We start from the raw sequence: 20240 nt of genomic DNA on the forward strand, positions 1-20240 counted from the left end.
CAAGGAAAGGCCCAAAGGCAGGTTTAATCTGTTTTAAAAAAAAAAAACAGCCTATTCCTCTTTAAAATGTGACTTTTCAGTGCACAAAAAGACATAAGATATAATAAACAATCTTAAAACAGAGGGGGTAACATCAGTTTATTCTGAGGTTGCTACATTATAACACACAGCCATCAGTGCATCAATACACATTGCTTAATGCTGGGGAAAGTGTAAACATCAGTTGACTATTGCAATCTGAAGTAAAGATCATATTCCCGTGTCAGTGGATTATTTTGAAGCTTTCCGTGATAGAAAATCACAAAATTAAACTATTCAAGAGAACAATTCTCATTTAGATTATTTTATTTGTATCTCAATTGTATTTTCTAGTTCATTTGAGACCAAAGATACAAATGTAATACCCAAAAGAGACAGATCATGTTCTTTTGAATGTTAAGGTCTGACAGTCAAAATGAAATGCGGTTTATTCTGGTGGAACAAGAAAGGCTCATTTACTTACACACTATTTAGTCAAAAATAAATTGTCCTGACTTTTTTCATAAATTCACAGTTATGCTAGTGATTACATTTTCAGATTTTTATTGTTAGGTTTGTATTAATATATTTAAAAACAGGAGGGGTTGGTGTTCTATCCCCCAGCCTTGATTGACTTTTGACAGTTGCTGTCAGTCTTGGCTGCAGGAGCCAGAAGGCACAACCTGTCTAGTATTGTAGCATGCAAATACTAAACTCAAATGAAAATACACTCACCCATAACAAGCACAATAAGTCATAAACAAGTCATTTCATTCACTACGATTAGTTCCTTAATTTCCTCTTACAGGTGTATCATTATTTTTAAAAGGTAAATTAAAAAATGTATCGGTGACTTTATAAACTGACCGCATTACCTCTGACAGAGCATAGCAAACACAGATATTAGAAATGAGAAAAAATCATCTTTCAACTGACCTGAGAAACAAAATTGCTGAAATGTTAAAATTAAAATGCTTTCAATAATAAACAGTTGTTGCTTGCCATCTTGATGGTTTGAATCAAGTATAGTCAGAGAGAAAGACAATATAATGAGGGTTTAAAATACATTCTTGTGCTGTGTGTGGGTCACATTTAATTCAATGGTGTAGCTGCATCTGAAGGTGCCACCCCACACACATGAACATTATTCATTTGAAGGAACTTTAATAATATCCTTTATTCCTGAAGTAATTTGTTTCTAAAGCCAAACTCACTGTTACTTACCAGCACTCGTACAAATCCAGATATATTAGTACGCAAGTCCAACAGAACTGTATGATGCATAAATAAGAGGACGTTCCTTTACGTTCCAAACAAAACAATAAAAGACACCCTTCAAATTTTAAATAAATGACAATTACTGTTTGTTTTTTTTGTTTTGTTTTGTTTTGTTTTTGTTTTTTTGTATCTAAGATTACGAAAAACAGTAAATATTAGTTCTGAACTCATGTTGGCCGCAGCGTTAATTTGGAAACAGGAAAGAATAAGCTCATTAAACTTTTATTGTCAGTCCAATCCACCAGAGGGCGCAATTGCATCATGCGATGCAAGCCAATGTTTCAGTTTTCTAAAATTTACAAAACCAAATATACTGTACTTTGAAACACTTCACCAATAGGTATAAATCGCCTCATGATCAAGACCCAAAGATTCTAGGTATTTTGCTCTGCTGTTTATTCTTTTTTTGTGGCACCAAAAGTCCAAAAGCATAGCACATGTATGCAACTTTATTTTACTTTATTTTTTAAAAACTGTATAAATGCATTTTTTGCATGTCGGGTACATAAAACAGGTTTATTATTCAGGTGAGTACTGAGGTAGCAAAGGTTCCGCTTACATCTTTAGAAAATAATAATAATAATAATAATAATAATAATAATAATAATAATAATAATACCTAGTGTATTTTATTGAGTTGATATTATTTAAAGGTATATTTGGTCAAAAGTCATTGTCACATACCAAATATATATTATAATAATCTTACGACTCTGCCTTCCCACACACACAGCTTTCCTGTTGTCTCACTAGGCATAATTTTTTTGAAGCAGGCTTTTAAAATGACGTCATCGTATCATGTCGACTTGCAATGTGCGCCATTTTGAAAAAAAAAAATCACAGACAGCTCCATCGGCTCTGATTCCTGGCTCTTTAAACGCTTTCCCCTGCAGCGCCAGCCCTGTTGCAAGCTCAAAGTAAACACCTAAATACAGTTCCACTGAACCCCTAGCGTCGCCAAATCTGCTCCCGGAGGAAGCAATGGCAGGTAAGCGATTAACTTTAACACCCGAGCGGGAAAGGCCTCTTGCTGTTTGCAGGGCCTAACAGCAGCGCTCTCAGTGTACACGGGGAGAGATCTGCAAGGAGGCTGTGTTACGAAACAGTATCCTAATCTGTATAATTCCCATTACTTGTATTTTAGGAGTCGGAGGAGGGAATGATTTACAGTGGTGTTTCGCACAAGTGAAAGGTGCCATAGACGAAGATGTGGCAGAAGGTAAGCTTTGTGTTTTTTCAGACATATCGTCAGTGTTACCTTTGCTGTTGAATTAGGGCAGTGGCGTGGTGCTGATGGTGGGACAGGGTCACTGTCACGTGAGGTTGGGTGTGGGTTGCAGAGGGTCAGATTTTTGCAAATTCCTGAACTCTTGGTGTTCCGTTGCAGATTGCATCCCTTGGATAAATGCCAATGCTAGCTTTGGCAGATATATTATAACCATGGCAAGTTTCTCGTAATTCTCGTGACGTCTAAGTGCTGCGTCCATTCTGTGAAATGAAGCACACAACATGACTAAGCTCGTAACTGTAACTTTTCTGTATGTTGTTTTAAAGCAAAGGTATAGGCATTGTTTTCTAACGTGTGATGAAAAGGTGTTTTTTGTTTTTGTTTTTTTTTTAAATAAAAAAAAACGTATGTTTGGAGAAAAGGTCCTTAATTTTTACAAGATGTGCACAGCATTTTAGTTTGGCCAACTACTGTTGTAACCTGCTTTCGTTTCTGTTACCAGCCAGTGGCCCTATAGTATCTCGTATACTTATATTAGTTTAGTATTGTTTGTTGCATGGATTGGAAAGGCCACAACAGAGGAAACGGTGTGGTAAAATGTGAGGTTACCATTTGTAATATATTACTGTTCATCACGTTAGCGGGTAGTAAACAATTCAATCAATTAAAAACGAACATTGAGGAAGGACGACGACGACACCTTTGTAATTTGAACAAACGATAATAGAGGATGTCAATGTTCTTGGTTGAAAATGGCTTCTATCCAATACTGTATACAGTATGAACCTTTGCTATCTATTTCCAACCCCAAACTAAGCATGAAAGAATTAAGTTGGTAAAAATGAGAAATGCTGCACAACACACTTTGCACTTAGCAGTCACAATCCTTGCAACCCGACTGTCTAGTATGAAAGCCCTACGCTGTTAAGTAATGCTGTGACAGATGTTTTAAGTTCTGCACATTATGCCAGTTACAGTGATGCTGTCATGCTGTATTCTAGTGCAACGTTTCTCAAATGCGCCACCGCTTGATGTTGTAAGAACACAGCAGCTCCCATGTAGCCCACCATCAACTCCTTAATCCAAAGGTGCGCAACCAAACTTTTGTCATGGCCGGATATCCAGAAAACTAGTTTAACCTAATGTGTATAGCGGGCCGCACGTTACTAAAGAATAATCCGAGTTTAACCCTTAGCTGCAATATACATATAGGCAATTTCCCCTTAGAATTACTGTTAATTTTATTTCGTACTGCAGGATACAAATCACAAACAAATATATCAATTAAAAACAACACATTAACATCGTACTGTTACCATATACACATGCATTGCAAATAACACAAAGCAAATTAATTATCTACGTGCTGAAGTGGTTTTTATTGTAGCCAACACGTTGTTCACAAAAGGCACAGGGCAGTGACGTCACCTCCCTACCAACAAGCCTCCTATGTTGGGAATGGGTTCTTTTAATGCAGCGGGTTTGTGCATTTGAGGAAGACTTGTGAAATTATTTGGAGACAAGCTGATGAGAAGCAATTACCCTCTGCAGTACGAATTAAAATGGTGTGCTGCTTTATGCGAAAAATTAGAAAAAGCAAGTCAACAAAGTTTAGAAAAATATTTACGATATATTCTGAAATGGAATTAACACACTGAGCCGCAGTCAGACGATAAACTGGCCGCGGGTTGTGTGTCCCTGCCTTAATCAGCGCTGCTGTGCTGCACATGAAGGTAAAATCGTACCGTGAGATCTGTTCTGCAGTGCATACAATACTCAGTAGCTGCACATAATACAGTGTAGTGCTGTGTTTTCTCATGGTGTCTTTTAACGTGTACAAGAGGTAGCCAGAACCTGGGTCCGGACCCGGGTACGAGTGCCGGTGTGAAAGGGGCTTTAGTTGAGCCTGCAGACTTTCCATTTAAAGAATGCTTAACCTTTGCAAGTAGCGAGTCAGATCCACACGCAGTTCACTAACAACTTTTGGCACTATTTCATGGGGGTATACAATTAATTACTATAGCATATTTATTTATCGTATACAACTTGCATCGTTTGTTTTCTATCCAATATATTGCAGTTCTGAACGTTTTAATCTCGAGACCCATTGTGAAATGTGTAGGTTATGTTTTTCAAGATAGTTTCTGGGGTGTTAAGTGATCACAGGCAGAATTTTTTTTAAAATCTGAAAAGTGTGTTATACTAACTCTGGCTGTTCTTTTTTACTGTGCAAGTTTTGTGCAAAAAAAGTATTTGTAAATGTCAAAGTTTTAGAAAGGTTTAGGTTACTATTAGTTTTTTGTTAGGTTCTTTGTTGCTATATTTCTGTGTGAGCCAGTAATTCTGGGCTTGTTTGCATATTTCTATGCCCTTGTTTAGAAGGGCATAGAAATAATTGTTATGGAGTTATGCAAAAGCATTTTTCAGTTTAGCTCTGAAATATGCAATAAGTGATTTGATTGTTTTATTTTGTCTGCTGACAGACACCCACGTTTTACCTGTTGTCAGTGCAATAATAATACAGCATGAAGCTTGCAGTACCTGTTTTACATCTCCAGTTTATTGTTAGAAGGGTCTTAGAATTAAGATCCAGTAGAGAGGGAGTGTTGTAATTTAGCTTTATTACAGAAATGATTGAAAACTATGTAGATGTGCTTATGTCTACATATTCTGTATTTTATTAATCGATTAACTCATTATATATAGGAACAATTTGCAGTGGGGCCACCAAATTGTTAGAACCGCTGTTCTATTGACCACTTTAATGACCAGCTGGGAGAGTTGGTGGCCTGGAGGCAGTCAGTGATATGTTTCCCTGCCCTCTGCCAGGGTTGTTTGTTATTATTTAGATTGTCTTAAATAAATAAATAAATAAATAAATAAAATAAAAAAAATAACCCCCTTTCAAACGATTTGACCTTTTCTTTTATGAGCAAATGCTTTGAATCATGTGTTTAGTACAGGGCATTTCTAGAGATGTAACGACTTGTAACTCAGTAACTATTGAAATTGTTTTACTTTTAAAACTGTCCACTTTAATACACAGTACAGTATATAAAACACATTCAGTTTGTGGTTTGTGTTACTGCTTTTGTGTACAAATGTGCTACAGAGATGTCTGTGTTTATTGATATCTGGATCTGATCGGAATTGAGCACTGGTATTGTATTGAATCTAAGGTTGTTTGACTGTCAGATTTGCCTTTTTGCATGCCATTTTAGAGTTCTGTGTAATTTACTCTCCAATTATTTAAACACTGTGTGTAAAATGTATTTTACCGTGGTCACGTGTACTTCCAATAAATACAGTACATACTCTTGGGCATTGACTACAGCTTTACATTAACTGTAATGTTACTTTGAACTACTGTACAAAAAAGTGGGTCTTACAATAAAAACGTCCCTTTCCCTTTTCCACTTTTAATAAAATAAAAATAAAAGAATCAAACAATGTCTTTTCGTAGCTTTTTAGTCCTGCCTCTCGATTGTAATTAGCTACTGCGTTCACAGTCTTCTCCTGTTAGTACTAGGCTGTTAGTTGTTTTTGTTTTCTGTAAATCTTCCTTTCTCTGTCTCCTTGTGCTCTCCCTTTCCAAGTCGAAAGACATGCTCCATAAAATTTAACAAAAATCTATTTTTGTTTATTAATTGAAAACCCGATCTTACTGGCAATTCTCAGGCAAGCTGCAATTAGCTGTCCAGCATTTGTTTGATCCATTCTCGAGATACCACTTGCAGTACTTTAATAAATGGCCATTGAGATGCCGGGAACCAGCGAAGTACAAGAAGCTTGATAACTTGCAAACTCAAGCTGTGCATATTCTTTGAGCATTAAATGTAAATATCGTGCGTAAAATGATATTTTTTTAGTGGAGCACTGGATGTAACTACATCTACACATTTCTTTCAGTATCTTTTATTTATTCTATGTCCTCCACTGGTTTTACAATCAGGATTTAAATCTGATTGTTAAGCTAAATATTTCAAGTTCTGCTAGAGTTTTTGATGTTTATCTTTTTAGGAGCACACACAATACTAAATAGATCACTCACCTTTTACATTATTTTGAATGTATCACTCTGCATAATAGGCAATGATATCCAGGTGTAATAAGTTGGATGAAAAAAAAAAACCACCCAACACTTATTGTCTATCATTAGCTTTTGACTTCAGTTCTCCAATATTCATGTTATGTAATTAATACATTCAATATATTTTACTATTTTTTGTTATTAATACTGAATAGTCCAGTACAGATTTGTCTGATGTACAGAAAATGTATAGTAGTACTGTTGTGTAAAAGTATAAATGTGTATACAAGTATGAACACACTGTGTCTTTTTTATTTCTCAGACCTTAGTATCTATATTGAAAATATATGTATTTGATTATCTGTAAAAAAAAATAAAAAAATACACACACACACACACACACACAAAGATTGGCATGATCTTGTCATTATAAGCCAATAAAAAGCATACATCCTAGTTGTCACTGTATGCTGTGAGAGAAATAATTGATTTCTGCAGTGCGGTTTGGAGAACGATGTACAGATGGCTTGAAATGTCCAGCTAGCTTCTGAGGAACGGCAGGTGCTGCATATGGATAAGGCTATTTCTAATTCAAGCTTTCTTGCTCAAAAATGACAGCAACTAAAACTGTCGTGGGGGGGAAGGGCAACAACACTAAGGATTCGTTTTAAGAAAATGGATTGCTTCCTTTGTAGGAATGACCTATAGTAATGCCTTCTGTGAACTTCATGCATAAATTGTGTGATGTCACAGTACAGCTAAATGCAGCCTGCCAAGCCTATAGCTGCACTGTTTTTTTTCCAAGTGTGATTTATTGGCAGAGAATTGGCTAGCTAGCTAGCTCAGATCAGTGTACGCTCTTTGTATCAGTATCATGGGAATAGCGGTATGGACTGACACACCACTGTCAATGTAAAATTCAGCCTTGCCATGCCCTTTCTTTCTGGTCTGGAACATTTATTTGGTACAGTTTGCCTAGATGCCTGCACACCGTGGAGCAGAAGGAAATCTCACAAAAGAAAGGGCTGCTGGGCCACCCATATTGTGGCTTTATCAAATGAGGAAATCCGGACTACGTTTGCATTCTGCAGAAGATGAAATGCTTTCCCTGCAGTTTCTCGCTGGCATTTAAATCTTCCACTGCTGGTGCTAGCACGCTGATGTCAGCCTCATCTTTTGACCAAGGTACGAGAAACTGAATGGCACGAAGATGAAGTATTGGAAAATAAAATTATGGAAATATTATCCAATTTTTTTAAGCATGTTTTCTTTTATTTTATTTAACAATTAACTTAAAATAAGACCAATATTAAATTCGATTTAACAATATTTTGGGTAGATTTGTTTATGAATATTGATTTTTTTTTGTTTTTCAGCCGATTGTATTACCAATGAACATTTCATAAATGACTGCCAATAGCAGCGACTGCTTAATGTAGGGGTTAATGTTTGTGTGGCCTTGTAATTTGTGCAGTTGCTGTAGCTTTCTGTTAGAATTCCCTACGTTTAGCTTTTTTTAATTTTTTATTTAACCAGTAAAATTATTTTACACATTTATTTGCAGTGTTCACATTCATGTATTTATTTAGCCTATTTGCTTTATTTACTGGTCGTCTTGAATTTTTTGCACACACTCACACTGATCTTTATAAACCAACACCCCTCAACCCTAGTAGGCGAGCATTCAAAACTACAAGTGGTTTTCTGTCTGTTGTTCAACCCTACTGTTTTAAACCCAGGTTAGTGTATCCACATTATTTACAGAATGTGTTATCAGTTGCAGTAATGGGTGGATGTCAATTTTTAATTACCCCCCTGTGAGGAGAGATTATATAATAATAATTCTACCGCTGCCACTGTACGTCAACTGGTAATATGTTGTAAACCATTAGATCAAGATCATGATCTTGACCCGGTAGTCGTGTGACTTTTTGGTGTCCTGGTGATAAAGACCGAATATTGGATAATATTATTATGTATTTATTAGCAGACGCCCTTATACTCCTCACACAAGTGTGTTCTTTGAATCTCTTGGTAATTGTTTTACGGAGTCCTCGCATGTCCCAGGGCTGATCAGCTTATTTTGCAATTCCTAAAGCAGAAGCCACTACCGTTATGAAACATTTGGAGGTCCTATCAGTATATGAATAATAATTTCTCAAACAAACACTTGTATGCATAAGAATTTTAAACCTACATTTTTAGCTTAGACGCATAACTTAATTTGATAAGATGTTGTTTGCACAAGAAGTTCTTCCATAATTTGTGAATGTGATCTACTTTTTTCTCTGTAGTGACAACCGATTGGCTAAACCAATAAGGTGTATGCATGGGATTGTAATATTTATATGAACATATTCTTGGTGTGGGGGGTATACTGTTAGAACCTATTTTAAGTAGATATTTCACAAAGCAGCAATTGTGCTTGTTTTTGTCTTTTTTTTTTTTTTTTCCCCTGAACTTTCCCATGCTTGATGTGTTTTCAAGCATTTTAGCACTTTTGTTGCATACAATAGAAGGCAAAAATTAAAAAATGAGGGGCCTGTTGTAAGTATATTTATAATAATAATAATAATAATAATATCTACAGTGTAGTAATCTACGAAATGAGGACATGGAGGTCAATATTGGTGACAAATGCTTATATTCTCAGCTTCACAACTCCCTCCCTCCCTCCCTCCTTACTGTATAGTACACTCACTGATTTATGATCTACCTGGGGCTATTTTGTTTCTGAAAAAAGTAAAATACTCGGAAAATGAGAAAGTAAACTGCAGTATCAAACAACTGTCTAGCTTGATTAATGCTTAACACAAAACTATTGAAGAAAAATGACAAATAAGAAAGTATTTTACTTCGGAGCTGCAGACGTTTTATTTTAGAATGGGTCATATTGGCGGTGTGTGGATAAAACTTGCATACATTAGGTGAAGTTAGACTGACCGTTGTCTTATAAAATTAAATGGAAGTGTGTTTTATTGGTGCTGTCGTATGAGTTTTTCGTTGTCATATTTTAGAAATTGACCGTGGACGCCATACTGTACATATTGGAGAAGGACAGAGAAGAATCTTTCATCTTTTGTGTTTCCTACTAGTGTTATAAATCGAACCCTGACGTTGACATCATCGTGCAAATCCTAACGACGATTATCAATCCTTATCGAGTTAAAATGCTTAAAAAAATAAAAAAATAAATTAAAAAAACTTCCCTCACAGTAACAGTTTAAAGGAACAGTAAGTCCTCTTTTTTGTATAGAGCATGGTATAAAAAACTTATTCAAACAAATCCTGATGTTTTAAGACACGTTTGATAAATACATTAGCATTTAAATATAGTACTCTCCAGTTTTCATATTCCTGTCGTCACTAGCCTTTACCTTGTTTTGTGTAAAATCTGTAGAGCTGTATTAGAAGGTTCGAAGGTTTGTTCGCTAGCCAGGAATTCGAAGATTGTTTTCACACATTAAATGTCACTCGCATGCACAATTCGATCTTTTGATTTGTATAATGCATATTACTTAAACAAAAGTTGTTGTATTAAAATCCAACCAAATCTTTATACGTAGCAACTCTATAGCAGGGTATATTATCCAAAGCACTGGGGCGGTACCTATAGCGGTTTAGTGCTTCAGTAAAATATGTACTGAAGTGTACAAGACAGTGTAAGAGAAGTGCTATGGTAGAGTATGTTTGAAATATACAAAATATACACTGATACTAATAATTTTAATTTTGAAAAAACTGAGCACCGTCTGTCCCTCCCCCCTCCAGCTCATGTTAACCTGCGGCAAATTTCTTCATTCACCATCTCGACAGCAAAGCGCTGTATAGTGTAAGCTGTATTGAAAGAAATGTCTCGAAACCGCTGCTGTTTGGGATTTTTTATATTAAATGCCCAGTCGACCAAAAAAAAGTTGAATGCAAACTGTGCAAGCGACTGTTGATGTATCATGGAGGCACATCCAACCTCCGGGGTCACAATCGTAAATTCATATTATTATTATTATTATTATTATCATTATTATTATTATTATTATTATTATTAATAATAATAATAATAATAATAATAATAATAATAATAATAATAATAATATTTAGTAGTAGTAAAATGTGACTGTGACTGATAACCTGCTTGGAACGATGACTGTTAAATTAAGTTTGTTTTGCCTAAATCAGCTGCAGTTCGTGCTGCTGCAATGCAAGCTTACTTGCAAGCAGCATCAATTACGTGTAAATAAATAACGTGTATTTCTTTTTATTTAAATTATAAAAACATGATTACTGTTATATATAAAGCATTTTTAAACTACAGAATGTTTTATTCCATTTATATGGCTTACCTGTAAAATAATAAGGTTTTCAATCAAATATAAACAAGTAGCTATGGTGACGTCACCAGTAAATTATGCAAATTAGTACCATCGAAGGTTCGAACCATCCTTTGGTAATGTGTTCCAAACCTTCGAAGTTCAAAATGTACCCTTCGTTGCAGCCCAAAAATCTGACAAATTTCCATTGTAAACAAGGTTTGAAAACTACATTAACATTATGGCTTATTCATATGGAAATAATTTAATCTCTCATTTTTTGTAAAATTTGCTGTTGGTTACAGTCCCTTCCAGTGCGCCGTGGCTGCTGAGATGCATTTCACTTTTTGCTGTCATATTTTAATCAAAACTTGACTTGACTTTGCATAGCCACTTAAATTTGTATTATCTTCAGAGAATACAACTATATTGTCATTTTTCCAAATAGTACATTAGAGGTAGCTTACCCTTTTCTGCAGCAGAACTTTCGACAGTGACAACTGTGGTTGATAATTTTATTTTGCATGTCCATACTTGAATATGTATAATATCTTTCATACATGTATGTGGATTTATTATTAATTGATTTACTGCCCACATCGCAACTAAGATATGTAGACTCTTTCATACATGTATAGGTCTGTCTAGATATCTGAGTGTACTGCAGATATTGTACATTTTTGTGAAGTCCATACCAATAAAAAAAGCTTTAAATGTCACCAAAACTGATGCAAAGTTTTTACCCTATATTTGACTTTTTATGAATGGTCTTTTTTCCCCACTTGTTACATCTCAAGAAGAACAAATTATAAACAGGAACATAAATAACGGAAGCTGTTCAGTAAATTACTGCATTGCTTGGTATTGGTATCGGTGGGGTTGGATTGGAATATTGCACCTGATTTTGATTTCCCTAAATGAAAAGAAGTGTAATTTTTCAGTCACAGGAATGCTTTGTTTAATCCATTTTAATAGTATATTGATATACTTGTTTGTTTCTTTTTACAGCTGATATTATTTCAACAGTTGAATTCAACTACTCTGGAGACCTGCTTGCAACTGGAGACAAAGGTGGTAGAGTTGTCATATTTCAAAGAGAACAGGAGGTTAGTATTCCATGAAGGTACTGTACCCTACATCTAGTCAGAGCATGATCTGGGTTTAGGGTTGTGTGTGTTTTTTTTTTTTTTTTTGCACAAGCGAATTAATTAAAAAATATGTATGGCCCAGTGTAGTGCCTAAAATTAACTTTGTAAATTTAGACAAGGCTTTATCGTCTATTTGCATTGTGTTTTTGAGCAGATTTATATCATTGATGTGGCCTCCCTATGGTGATTCGTTAATATTCCAGTAACAGTCCCATTGGGGGAAAAAAAGTGTAGTTTTAGCGCATGTATAATTTGACCTCTTGATGTTTCATAGTGTTTAGCCTGTGTGGTCACACAGGCAGATACAAAGTAAAAGGTAAGGAAATAGTAAAACGATAATAAAGTGATACTATATAGGTATTTTTCTCTGTGGTGTGTTTTTTTTTTTTTACCAATATGTATTTTGTCTTGTAGAGTAAAAACCGTCCTCATTCCAGAGGTGAATACAATGTTTACAGCACTTTCCAGAGTCATGAACCTGAATTTGACTATTTGAAAAGTCTAGAAATTGAGGAAAAAATTAATAAAATTAGGTGGTTACCCCAACAAAATGCTGCTCACTCCCTGCTGTCTACTAATGGTAAGAGATTTTAACTTGTGTTATTTAATTTTGTCTTGATATTTGGGTTTTTAGTACTGTCTAATTCTTCAAAACATTGATACATTTGGACAGTACTGAATAATAATAATAATCCTTGATGAAATAAACCACGGTTGTTTTACAACTTCTTAGTTAACATAATTATTTTGCACCCAATTATGTAGACCCACATTAGGAGCATGTTTCTGTCCATCTCCACACCCCATGTGGCATATAGTTTGGGCTGTCATATATGTCTAATGATGTCAGTTTTAGTTCTCTTAAATTGTTTAATATCTAGTGTATGTCAGTGATTACAACAATAGCACATGCATTCGTTGTGGACATTTTAAATTAAGGATTCTACTACTGAGTGTGTGTGTGTCTAATATATATAAAAATATATATGTCGTCTCCAGCTAAGAGAACACCCCTCAGGAAGCAAGCAAACTTTTCTCTGAGCCAAAGTGTTCTTTAAGACGGAGTTGACCACCAGACACAATATGAGTGAATAAATACATATGTATTGCATGTCATGACGTACGTGCATCAACATATGAAATGAGCAGAATAAGTAAGAGAAAAGCAGTAGGCAAGTGTATGTTAATAAACTATAATAATAAAGTAACAGACAAACTAATGTTAATGAACTTAACTGTCAAACCTAAATTAACACAGCACCTCTACTAGGGATGTCACAGTATTACATTTTTACAGTATGATAACCGTCAAATATACCACGGTTATCGTTGTACCGCGGTATAATGTCATTTTTTTGTAATCCATTTTTTAAATGGCTATTTAAAGAAATACACTCAAGTCAAGTCATTTTTAACTCCAGCTCACACAGGCTCAGCAAAATAATGTTACTTTTTTATTTCAAATTACTGCCCACTGATCTCTCAGCAGAGTGCAAAATTGTGGTTTTGTGGTTTATATTAAATATGACGTCACTTATTTAATAGCCTACTCAGATAATCTCATGCATGGCAGCTTTCAGAACTTGAGATGTCTGTTCATTAGTTAATGAAAAAAACACGCCCATACAAAACGAGGCAATGATATGATGGCAGTTCTGGAAAGATTGAATAAACCAATCACAATGCCTGAAGACACTGGCGATAAGTCAGATTTAAAACGATTTAATAAACAAAACATTTGAATTTAAGTTTATTGCGACGATGAGTTTTCAGGTTACAAAACAGTAGTGTATCAGTTGTGAATGAATCGCTAGCGGTTCCAAAAAGGTCTTTTAAACGAAGTTCCTTTAGGTGGAGCATTTACAATGGGGAAAATTCAGTTTCACCACGAGGGTGTTCTCTTAGGAGATGTTCCTATATGCGGAGACTACTATATATATATATATATATATATATATATATATATATATATATATATATATATACATATACACACACACACACACACACTTTGAGCTGGAAAATTTCTTTTTTCAGATAAAACTATTAAATTGTGGAAAATCAGTGAAAGGGACAAAAAGGCAGAGGGTTATAACTTGAAAGAGGAAGATGGCAGACTTAGAGATCCCTTTAGAATTACATCACTACGGGTAAGTCCATGTTTTGTTTTACCAGGCGAAACAATACTGTACAACATGACCACGGATACAGTTAGTCTAAAGACATTGAAAAGTACTTTTTAGTTATGGATGATATATCTACATGTTCAAAATAGTTTTACCTTCTTGTGTTTTTTTCTTTTTACGCTCATAAAATGTTACTATGTATTGACATACAGCACTGGGATTTTGTGGAGAAGCCCATAGGGAAGTATGTATGTCATAGATACTTACCTACAGATGGTGGTGGATGTAGGCCATAGTGATCTACTTATTCATGTTTTTTCTGCCGTGACTAGAGTGTATGTTACTAACATACTTTTTCCTTTTTTTTTTTTTTTGTTGCAGGTGCCTGTTTTACAGCCGATGGACTTGATGGTAGAAGCAAGTCCCCGAAGAATATTTGCAAATGCGCACACATATCATATTAACTCGATTTCAGTAAATAGTGATCATGAAACTTACCTTTCTGCAGATGACCTAAGAATAAACCTATGGCACTTAGAAATCACAGATCGAAGTTTTAGTATCCTTTTCTGGTTAAACAATTTTAAATGTTGTTTTTTTTGTTTTGTTTTTTTTAGCTAATAATGTGTGATTTAGAAATAAATGCTCATTGATTTCTTCTGAGATACAGGAAGAGGTAGAGATTTCCCTGAAACTGATGTACTTTGTAGTAGAAATTGTATAATATAGACCTCTCTATGATAAATAGAAAATAAGCACAAATAAAAATGATTTATCTTATGTATGTTATATAAAGTAACATTTATGAATATGTATTTATTTATTTATTTATTTATTTAACTTTTTATATGTCTGGAATCATTTGTCTGAGATTTTCTAACTGTGAATACCTCTAGGGTGGTGGTGTTCTCCATTAGCCACCTAGTGGGGAAACTTGGAGCTAAAAAAGGATTCTGTCTTCTAATAAAGGAGAGCAGTTTACATTTTTAAAAGAAAGTGAACATTTGGGATGTGTGGGAGTTTTGGTATCCAAGTGCTAGATGTAATGGTTTAATAGGTTTTTGCTGAATGTACTTTCACAGTACATATTTAATTTAGTATACTATGAACACTACCGATATCTGAACATGTATCGGAGTATTCAACGTTGCTGTATTCATATATATTGTGTATTTTAAAAAGGAAACTTGAGTTCTTGAATAGTTTTTATCCTTACAGCGTGACCTTTAGACATTGTAGATATTAAGCCTGCCAACATGGAAGAATTGACAGAAGTCATAACGGCAGCAGAGTGTCACCCGAATCAATGCAATGTATTTGTCTACAGCAGTAGCAAGGGAACTATACGACTGTGTGACATGCGTGCAGCAGCCCTCTGTGACAGGCATACAAAATGTAAGTGTTTGGAAGCCTAACGTTCCTTGGTTTTGTCTTGTAAAATTGTTTATTCTTTGATCTTAAAGCACTGGGTTACAATGCTATCTATTTGCTGTTTTACCATGTTACTGTATGTGTAGAATACAGTGATAGAAATAAAAATGTATAACATTTTTTTTTTTTATTTTAGTTTTTGAGGAACCAGAAGATCCAAGCAGCAGATCATTCTTTTCTGAAATCATCTCATCAATATCTGATGTAAAGTTCAGTCATAGTGGCCGATACATGATGACAAGAGACTATCTCTCGGTCAAGGTGTGGGATCTGAACATGGAAAATAGACCAGTAGAAACATACCAGGTAGGATTATTTTAATAAATACTCAACTGTCATCTGTCTATGTATGTTTCAGTATTCTCTGGTAAAGTTGTTCATGCTGAAAACAAGTTTACTTCTATAATTGTATTTCTCATTTTGAAATATTGTAAGCCGTATGTATTCAGTTGTACTTAATGATATTTTATTTTGCTCTGAAGACACTTTACTTTTATAATTAATTAGAAGTATTTTAAAACAAGTGTTTTTTTTTGTTTTTTTTACACCATGATTGTATTGTTACAGGTCCACGAATACCTTCGCAGCAAACTCTGTTCATTGTATGAAAACGACTGCATTTTTGACAAATTTGAATGCTGTTGGAATGGAACCGATAGGTAAGAAAAAAAAAGAGAGAAAAAACAATACACAGTATATTCCTGTGAGTCATAGTGGAACACTATATAAACCCTTTAATTGTTTTTTTTTTTTTGTGTGTGTTGGAAGTTTTACTATACATTACACATTTTGAAGACATTTGCACATTGATGGGCATAGCTAAAATTACCTCAAAATCTCAATTATGTGTTCTAATCTTTTTTTTTTTGTTCTTTTAGTGCTATTATGACTGGCTCTTACAATAACTTCTTCAGAATGTTTGATAGAAACACCAGGAGGGATATCACTCTTGAGGCATCCCGAGAGAGCAGCAAACCCCGCGGCATCTTGAAGCCACGCAAAGTGTGTACTGGTGGCAAGAGGAAGAAGGATGAGATAAGTGTTGACAGTCTGGACTTCAACAAGAAGATCCTCCACACAGCCTGGCACCCTAAAGAAAATGTCATTGCTGTAGCTGCCACCAACAACCTGTATATATTCCAGGATAAAATTAATTAAAATTGGCTTGGAAAGTCATGAGGGCACAGTTTCGTTCTTGCATAGTTAAGCCTATTTGTTTATCTAAAAGAAAAGGCCATCTTGTCCTCCTAGTGAAGAATTCGACGCACTCATCTCCTTTTGTAGCTAATGGAGAAAAGCTGGCCTGATTCTTTGAGTCAGTGGTGTATTTCTGCCTTCAGTGGAGGACATAATTGTGTTCTCTAAACAGGAGAGGCCCAACAGAAGCAGAATTGATGGACAGTACTCGAAAGAGGTAAAAAAAATAATAATAATAATAATAAAATAATAATGTATTTATTCAAGTCTGAGCCTTTTTGTGATTTACAGACCAAATTATGAAACGCCCAAGGAATGACATTTTATTGTCAAAAGTGTAGTCTCTTTACTGTAATTATGGGCCTTTCTAAAACTTGAGTTGTACTTGATGTCGTCTGTTAACATTCCTCCTCTGGTTTTCCTTATTTTAAGCACTTCAGACAGATCTCCAGTTTGGTCAGTGGACAGGTTTTTTTTTTGTTTTTATATATATATATATATATATATATATATATATATATATATATATATATATATATATATATATATATATATATATATATATATATATATATACACACTCATTGACTATCTATAACCACACCATCTGGTGTAAACCACTTAATAAAAATAACAGAAACTATAATGAGATGTGTTTTTAAATTTTTTTAAAAAAATATTACATTCTTACATCTATTTTATTTCTTTGCATGTGTTGACATTGTGGATGCAAATTTCAATGGGGGAAAACAATAAAAAAAGTTACCCTACGCTGTCTATTTCGGTAGCATGTAGGATAGTCATATAATGAACTACTTGAAGCTGCAGTTGCGCCATTATAAGCTGATTGTTAGTTTAAGTGTAAATAATAACAATAATTGCTTATCCATACATATAAATCTAGGTGGAGGCTGAATGAGCTGTAGAAAACAATAGGTAGTAACAAAAAGGGAATCAGCAGCCTTAATGCCTACATATGGGTCTATTTTAATGATCTGAAAAGTGGAAGACACTAATATGGTCTCAAATTTGTAAACACTTTTTTGTGAACCCCATTAACCTTTTATTTTTAACTATATAATGGTGTTAATAAGCTGCTTTAAAACAAAAAATGGAAAAACACTAGTGAGATTAATAAAGGGGTGGCAATATTTAACTTCACTGCATTTAGATTATTAAAATAGACTCCATACAACCGAATAGGTAAAATAATTTGTAAGGCTACCATAATTAAACAGTTAAATGTCCAAGTTGCCACTTAAATGTTTGACTATGTGACATACCTTATGTGCATTATTTGTATACATTATTTTTTTTCTTTTTAATAAACTATTTTTGTTTCCTCTCCAGAACATTGAACTGTTGCTATTAGTGGCTCTTCAACAGGCAGTCTATTTACAAATTTAAGAGTTAAGTGTTGAGTGCCTCCCTTTTCAAAGAAGTTGTGAAAATAATACAATTTCATTTACAAAATAGTGGTAGCCTTTATGATGACTAATTTGAAATGGAATATTGCTAGTAATGAACACTATGTGCCCCTTAATTGTTGCCAGTAGGGTGCCACTGTGGTTAACATTGTGCTTTGCAAGTGCACATTTTTAGGTTTTTAAAATTTAGTTATTTGAGGGTACAAAAAAGTTGTCAATATATTGTATATTGGTTGTGACACTATTTTTTAAATCTAAATTCAGGAAGTTTTTGGTCAATTAAGCATTCTCATTGACCTTGTTCCCGGATTTAATAATGATGCTCAACTAACATGGTGAAATTGTATACTTGTTTTTATTATTTTGACCAAAGTTTAAATAAATTTGATTGTGTTTACTTGAACTTAGAACTGTTTATTTGAACTTGTCTACTTAACTAGGACTTAACAGTAGTATTTGGATACCAGCAGTAAATGAGTAAATTCTTCTTTTTTTTTTTGTTCTGGACTCCACAGAAAGTGTGTAGAGTATGCTGACAAAGAATGTGACTTGTAAATTTGGAATGTCATTTTATAACAGAAAGCCATTAAAATATTAAGCCATCTGTTTACTGTTAACTTATTTCAATACTGAAGCTGTTAACTATATGCTTGTGGAGGGCTCATCAGTGGTGGTATTACCTCTTCTCGATGAAAATTAATTAAAGCATTTACCATAAAATACTGGCTAGCTGATGCTGCACATACTGGGACAAAAAAAAAAAACTTAAATGAAGACAAAGGCAGGAAAAAAACACAAAAACGTTGTGTATTCATACTGGAATGATGTCATGTAGGCATTTCTTATTGCAACGTGTTCAGTTGAATGTGTTCCCATGCTGAAATCAGGTTATCTAGAGCGCCTTTCACACTGGCACTTCTACCTGGGTTGTGGCTACCCAGGTCACAATCCTGCATAGTGTGAAACCACGTACCTGGGTTGTACCCAGGTCACAGCGACCCACCTCAGGATGCGGGTTGACATGCTTTGACCCGGGTTGAGCGAGACAAAATGCATGACGGCCGATGAAATAACAAACAGCCACGCCTGCGTGAAGGTTTCATTTCCGCAAGGAACGTTTTTGTTTATTCTGTTTAGCCATATTTTAGTTGCTTGAGACACACCATGAGCCAGATTGCAGCAGTAGTAAAGAAACATTTGGGCCAACGGTTCAATCCAGAGAAGCTTGGCTGGAAGCGTCTGCAACAAGCTGCTTCCGATGCATTGATCCACATATTGTTTACTTGCGTCTGTCACCCAAATCAACCCTACTTTATCAAAAGCAGTATGAAATCACATAGCTGACCTGCATGACACCGGGTCCTGATCCGGGTAGAGCATGCCAGTGTGAAAGGGGCTTAGTACTGCTTTGGAATATTACTATGAATAGGATTCCAGAGCAGCGGAATGGAGATTGAGTATTGATTGGAGCACATCCCCATTGTGAGGAGTGTGGGCATGCAACATGAACACTAGTCTTCTCATCCACAGCATTCTGCACTAAATGCACTACGGTAGCATTGTGTGTTGTCATTTTTTGCATATAATACTACTTTATAGAAAGAGCCATGGCATGTCTCCGGGGGATTATTGTGCTGGGGTTCATGTAGATCTTATAATGTTTGCAATCTCCCAAAGACGACCAGAAGGCTGTACAACCTGCCTGATGTGAATCATGTTAATTATTTTATTTGGTTGCATCTTCATTTTTAAGTGTTTCTGTTGTTTCAGGGGAAAGGTCCACAACTCCCATTGCCACTGCTGCTGAAAATGGTAATATAATATAATGATAATGGTAGCAAACATTTAAGAACATGCCTTAAAAAATTATAATTATAAAGAATTTGGTAACAAAATCAGGACATTATATTAAGATTAATATTATCAAAATGGTTGTGATTATTACCTTTCTATGTCCCCTATAGTTCATCCATAAGCAGTTAACTGAAAAATATAAATTAAAGCCAATAAATAAGTCAATTGAATTCAATTAACACATCATCAATAATTT

General features: G+C 34.7%; 1 protein-coding gene across 1 annotated transcript; it reads left to right on the forward strand.

Annotated features, from left to right (window-relative positions):
- The first annotated feature begins 2082 nt into the window (after positions 1–2082).
- LOC117418429 (serine/threonine-protein phosphatase 2A 55 kDa regulatory subunit B delta isoform-like) lies at positions 2083–18593 on the forward strand. Its single transcript, XM_034031479.3, has 10 exons — positions 2083–2284; positions 2441–2515; positions 11870–11967; positions 12424–12589; positions 14047–14159; positions 14517–14694; positions 15366–15530; positions 15703–15872; positions 16134–16225; positions 16445–18593. Exons 1-10 carry the CDS (start codon positions 2278–2280, stop codon positions 16722–16724), a joined length of 1344 nt encoding a protein of 447 aa, XP_033887370.1. The 5' UTR covers positions 2083–2277; the 3' UTR covers positions 16725–18593.
- The last annotated feature ends 1647 nt before the right edge of the window (positions 18594–20240 follow it).

Source organism: Acipenser ruthenus, chromosome 13, assembly GCF_902713425.1.
Source record: "Acipenser ruthenus chromosome 13, fAciRut3.2 maternal haplotype, whole genome shotgun sequence".
Taxonomy (NCBI): domain Eukaryota; kingdom Metazoa; phylum Chordata; class Actinopteri; order Acipenseriformes; family Acipenseridae; genus Acipenser; species Acipenser ruthenus.